The 5,800-nt window shown below is 42.8% G+C and overlaps 2 protein-coding genes across 2 annotated transcripts; one reads left to right on the forward strand and one right to left on the reverse strand.

The window, feature by feature from the left end:
- Positions 1–712: 712 nt before the first annotated feature.
- LOC104961769 (uncharacterized) lies at positions 713–3,472 on the forward strand. Its single transcript, XM_010790108.1, has 7 exons — positions 713–997; positions 1,194–1,427; positions 1,627–1,716; positions 2,094–2,182; positions 2,376–2,536; positions 2,641–2,757; positions 2,842–3,472. The coding sequence occupies exons 2-7, from the start codon at positions 1,303–1,305 to the stop codon at positions 2,950–2,952; spliced, it is 693 nt and encodes a 230-aa protein (XP_010788410.1). The 5' UTR covers positions 713–997; positions 1,194–1,302; the 3' UTR covers positions 2,953–3,472.
- A 25-nt stretch (positions 3,473–3,497) lies between these two features.
- irak1bp1 (interleukin-1 receptor-associated kinase 1 binding protein 1) lies at positions 3,498–4,833 on the reverse strand. Its single transcript, XM_010790107.1, has 4 exons — positions 4,542–4,833; positions 4,063–4,144; positions 3,850–3,980; positions 3,498–3,770 (listed from the first exon to the last, which is right to left on the reverse strand). The coding sequence occupies exons 1-4, from the start codon at positions 4,820–4,822 to the stop codon at positions 3,518–3,520; spliced, it is 747 nt and encodes a 248-aa protein (XP_010788409.1). The 5' UTR covers positions 4,823–4,833; the 3' UTR covers positions 3,498–3,517.
- Positions 4,834–5,800: the final 967 nt, after the last annotated feature.

Raw genomic sequence — 5,800 nt, forward strand, 5'->3', positions numbered from 1 at the left:
GAGAGAGTAATGAACAGGAAGAAGACAGAGAGACTAAAGAAGATGGAAATTAATGTTGACAATTTTTTTTGATCATTTTAGCCTCTTCTGCATGTCCAGATCATAATAGTAACAATCAACTGATTGTTATGCATTACACTAAAAAATAATTGATGCTGCAGCCCACTGACATGGTTTGAAATCAATATATTATCCAATTTGTGACCCCCCACAGGACTTAAAAAGCACCTAACTAGAACATGAAAATCCCAAAAATCCCGAACCCCCCTAGCATGTTTGGACCTCTGTATTTAGCAAATCCTGGATACGGCCCTGGCTGTGAGTGCTCTCATTTGATTCTGAAATTGTATATATTTATATAAATATATATATATGTGTGTGTATGTCTGCATCTGTAGCCTGTTATTGTCTCACTACCGCACTGTGAATGAATTAAAAAGTAAATAAGTCATCATGAACACAGTTCTGTCCATCAGACAGAGGGCTGTGCCTCCTGTCATCATTAATGGACTTCTCTTTAAAATGACCGCTCAGAGGAGAGGATTTCTCATTTCTCTAACCGGCTTCTGCTTCCCCTCCTCTCTCCTCGGCTCCTCCGCTTGCATCTCCTGTGGGTGGGACTAAGACACGAGGATAGGAGTCGAGGAGGGGAAATTAGTGACATGAGAAAGGCCCATGATGGTTTTGAAGCGAAACTACGGGACGAACCAGTTCCCGCCCGCAGCTCACGCCTCTCTGATTCGGCTCCTCCTGACGTGGCGAGCCGCTAGAGGACCGCCGGTCCCTCCGTGGGCTGCTGCGATTGGACAAACTACTTGTTTGGCGATATTGACGATAAATGTAAATACACGCAGGTGGTAACAACGGCATGGGCGAGAGCTTATGTAAATAAAGGAGAACTGAAAGCCTGTCACTGTTTCAAGGCGCAAACAGCCTCTCTTTGACGCAATGTGTGGCAGATAGGCTAGTTGGAGAAAAGACTGGATTTTAATTCAAGGTAGGCGTGATAACTGCTCTTATCAGCAACTTTTGACAAGTACATGCATTTCCTCGAGGTTTCTGCAGTGCCATATCTTGTTTATGGAGGTTTCACTGTAGCCTATTCGAAGTTGAACCAAATGCCCGCCAATTACAAACACACAGAACATGTCTGTTACAGTATAGAAATGTTTTTGGTGTGTTTTCTGTTAAAGACATGGCTTACACGTCAACTCTGGACTGATTTGGGGTCCAATAGCCTACGTGCCACATCCACCTGACTCGCGTTTCCGTGTCCAGGCGGTGACACCCAGCTGCGCGGCCATGCCTCAGCTCACGCGCCCCGCGGTGCTGCAGCTCGTGCTGCTGCTCTCCGCTGTGCCCGCGCAGTACCTCATCTCGCGCTGGAGCGGCACCACGGTGACGCAGCGCTACCACGCGAGCGCACGGTAGGATCCATCCAAGACTGCGTCAGTGTTCCAGGGTGTTATCAACTTTGTATTGGGCAGAAAAAGTATGTGGTGTTGGGAAATTAAACAAAGCTTGTTTATGTGTAAAGTATAGTCACTAGTAATAAATATGGTAAGACTACTGCATCCAAATATTACCTTTTCAGTGTTTGTGTCTATAATAATCATGTTGTTTCAGGTTGCTTAGAATTTGGAAAGATTTGAGAACATCTTACCTCAATGGCACGGCTTGGATGGACTGGGCAGACCAGCAGATGTCCAGAGCCAAGTGAGTGTTGGATATTTTGTAATCAAATGGGACTGTGATTGTAATAATCATAGACTTTATTTATAAAACACCTTTCAAACAGACTAAGGCATTGCTTTAATATAAACATAACACATGGCATACACATAAGAGAATGCAATATGAACTAAAAGCTTTTGACAACTTGACACATAAAACAAAGATAAATACACAGAAAATACCTAAATACATTCACAAAGCCAATTTTGTTGTAAACAATTTGATTGAGACTAAGACATGCTATGACAAGTGATGTTCAATTGCATCTTCTAAAGTTACATCTTTGTTGCAATAGAGAAACAAACGAACAGGATACTCTTGTTAATGTGCATACTAACAATATGTTTTGCTTCCTGAAGGTCTTTAGTCGGATTGGAAGAGGAAGAGTTAAAAGACTCGCGCCCCATAGAGACCATGCTTTTAGACAATGACCTGGAATTCTTTGGAGGTGTGTGTCTACTTTATATTTTGAAGGCTTTAATCAGTGCACCTTTTTTTAAGGTAAATCATCTGGAGCCTGTTGCAAGCAAATGAGTTGATTGATGTTTGTGCTCCACTGTTCAGGGAAAAGTTACTGTGAAAAAAGTGAAATGTGCTAAAACTGCATCACAGGATTTTCTTCTTGTTCTTTAACTCTGCAGCCTCAAAGAAAGTGCGCAGCCCTCGTCCTCCATATGTGTTCCTGCGTGTTGGAGACGTGGTGATGGAGAGTAAGGGCCACATGGTGGGGGTGGTGGTGAGCTGGGACTCTGAGCTGCGAGCCCCTCAAGAATGGGTGGACAAAGTGTATTCAAACTCTGAGGTTAGCAGCTCTTTGAAAATCCTTTCCTTCCTGATCAATTCTGGACTTATTTATATAATTGTTGGAAAGTATAATTGTCACTATTTGTATATATGTGCATGCAGGTCCCCAAAGCAGAGAATACGCCTCATTATAAAGTGCTGTTCAGCGGGCCTGGATCCTCCTCTCTGTTGGTAGCATACTTGCCTCAAACACAGCTGATGCGCTTCACTGGGACAATGGTATGTACTGGAAAAGCACAGCACATCAACACCCACGATCACACACTTTTACATACGTGTTGACTCACTCTCGGATGTTTCTAGCCGGAGATTCCCACCTTGGAAAACTACTTCTCACATTTTGACGGGGAGCGGTTCGTCATGCAGCCCTGGCTCAGCGAGATGTTTCCAGAGGACGAGAAGGAGGACAAATGACTGCTCAACTGCATGTGGGATCAAAGAGGTGACAATGTTAGCAATGCTAAAAACAACAGAGGATTGGTGGCTATCGCTTCCTAGCCACGGTTTAATGCTAGCTACACTTCCTGTTTGTACCAAGGTGTTCGGGAAACCTCTATCAGTTTTCGAGTTCTTTTTTTTCTCCAAGATATCTACTTGAGTCAGTCAATCATTGCTGAAGTAAGTGCAACGTTTGAGCAAAATGAGGATCATTTTAGAGTCCCTCCTGGCCTGATCTTGATGTGAGGGTGTCTTTTGAAATGTAATTGACCTTTTTATTTCTTTGAGATGTACAAATACAAAGTGTTTTCATTTGATGTGTCAAAACAAATGATGATTACCAACATTTCATTTAATGTTCAACTGATTTTAAATTACAGCAAATGCTTAAAAGGATGGTTAAAAAAATAAAATGTTTACAAGACAGTGTTGGCTGAGGAAGGAAAAACCACCTTTAAAAAAACTGCACTTTAGCAATAAAAAATACTTCAAACTGTGACGATCCTCTCTTTGCTTTCATGAGTCAGGGAAATGATTGTGTTTAGAGTTTTTTCCTGCTCCTGTCTCTGAGGCTGAAGGAGACAGACACCCGTGAGGAGGCTCTGATATTGGGAATGTGAGGAAGGGGTGCAGAATCCCGGCATCTGCCTCCATTTTCCTCATCCTCACTCCTCCACTCCCTTGTCTCCTCCTCCCTGACCTGACGGGGGGGTCCCAGAGTTTGCCCCAGGAGCTGACTGACCTCGCAGGCCTTCTGCTGAGCATTTTCAACCGCTGACACACACGCTCGCCGCCTAGAGAACAGACAAACACACCACTTACAAGTAGTCTGTAAAGATATTAAACTGCTGATAAAATGTGTGTGTTGTATACCTCATTTGACTCAGGCTTTCAGCACTGTGGAAGAAATGTGGCGTTCCCACACAAACACTCTTGTCCAGCTTCTCCAGCAGGACGCTACACACTCGCTCCATCTTATCAAAATCGGAGAAAGTAACCTTGACCTGTGGGAACAAAACACATGTAGTGTCAGTGACAGTTACATCAACAACATTTGGATCATTAGTGTTTATCTGAATACTCCACCTCTGCTTCCATGTGATACTGTTCTGCCTCCCGGTGGAGAAACCTCCTCACCGAGGTGTCTCTTTCACTGACACCATGTTGTCTAAGCAGAAGGAATTAATAACAACTGATTATATTCACTGCAATATAGGTTATGGTGAAATTAGCAAAAGCACAATCACATCTACATTTTAACAGCATACACGAATTCGAAATACTATATGAACTGCAAGCTTCTTGCCTTACCAACTATGCTTGTACCTGTGAAAAAACTAGTAATAAATAGATAATACTCCACGACTTAATTCTATGCCACTTTATACTTATTTTCGATATATTCCGGAGGGAAATCGATACTTTTAGCCACATTTTGCTACGTCTCCTACTCAACAACTTTGTTTAGTAGTCCGCTGAAGTTGTTATTACAAGAGTTACAGCCATACGTTAGCTACTAGCTAGCTTACGGTTTGCTGTCTAAATTGTATGTTGTATGTTCTTACCTGACACTTTGTAAAATGTACTCAAGTCTCCGTGTTATGCTGTTGGTCACCTCGTTGACGGACTCTTTGCTGTTGGCCACATTGACCCGCACAGACACTCGGTCCGCCGGGCAACACACCTCCGCTGTTCCCGTGACCTGAATCTCCCGAGCCTGGTTAACGTTGCCTGTGTTTTGGCTATTAACTGCTCGCATTTCGAAGCCATGCTCCTTTTCCTTAACGGCGAATTCCCGAGCAGCAGCCGGTAGAATCTCAGCGAAAACTCGGCTCTGATTCTCCATGACGGACACATAAACCAACTTCCCGCTGCTATGGTAATAGACGCAATGCACCTTGGGATTTGTAGGCCATACGCTTGTGTTACACTGTCCTTAGTTAATAAACGTTTGATCTCTCTTGGATTAGAACAAATATATAATGGTGAAAATATAAACCTTATTTTATTAAATCATTATTTTTGGATACCATTCTACTTTTTGCAAACGTAGCCTATGTATTGTTCATTTCTTTACACGCCTTTCTATTTGGCCTCGGATGGCTGGTTGGACGTTTCTGGCTATATCTGAATATGTATTGCAAATTGTAAAAGGTGTGAAGCTTTATAATGCTGTTTGTGATAGTGATTTGGTTTCACTGGCACTGCATGACGTTTCTGCAGCTTGATGATGGTCACGTGATTCAGGTCCCCCTTAAACACTAGGGTTGCGTTGGGATAGTTTAAAATCAGCTCCTAAATTCTAACCCTATCTCCTATTCCTTGACCTCTGAGTGAAACGTCACGGGGTTAAGGGATAGTGGATAGGAGTATTCAAAAGGATTTAGGGTTGCGTTCGAATAGTACATTTAGCTTAACCTTCCTAACCGAGTGAAATGACCCGGAAGTCCCTCAGTGGCAGCCATGATAAGTGCCGTTCGAATTCTCTAGAATGATAGGAAAGGAGGTTTCAAACTTCCTTTATAACCTCCTTTAGCTTAGGAACCACTGGACCTCCCTAACCGAAAGGAGAGGAGAAAATGCTGCCCCACAATGCCCCCACCCGGGTGGGGGTCGCGAGATGATTACAAAATTAAAATGGAAAAAAAAAAAAAAAATTCATTTTTTTAATATATATATTTTTTAAATTATTATTAATAATAACGTTTGCATAGACATTTTCAGGGGCGGACTAGCCATCTGTATAATTTCCCCGCAACGAGGCTCCCCCTTTGACAATCCACTAGCGCAGTGTTTCTCAAACTTTTTCATACCAAGGACCACT

Source organism: Notothenia coriiceps, unplaced genomic scaffold (genome assembly GCF_000735185.1).
Source record: "Notothenia coriiceps isolate Sejong01 unplaced genomic scaffold, NC01 NC01_scaffold00033716, whole genome shotgun sequence".
NCBI classification, from domain to species: Eukaryota; Metazoa; Chordata; class Actinopteri; order Perciformes; family Nototheniidae; genus Notothenia; species Notothenia coriiceps.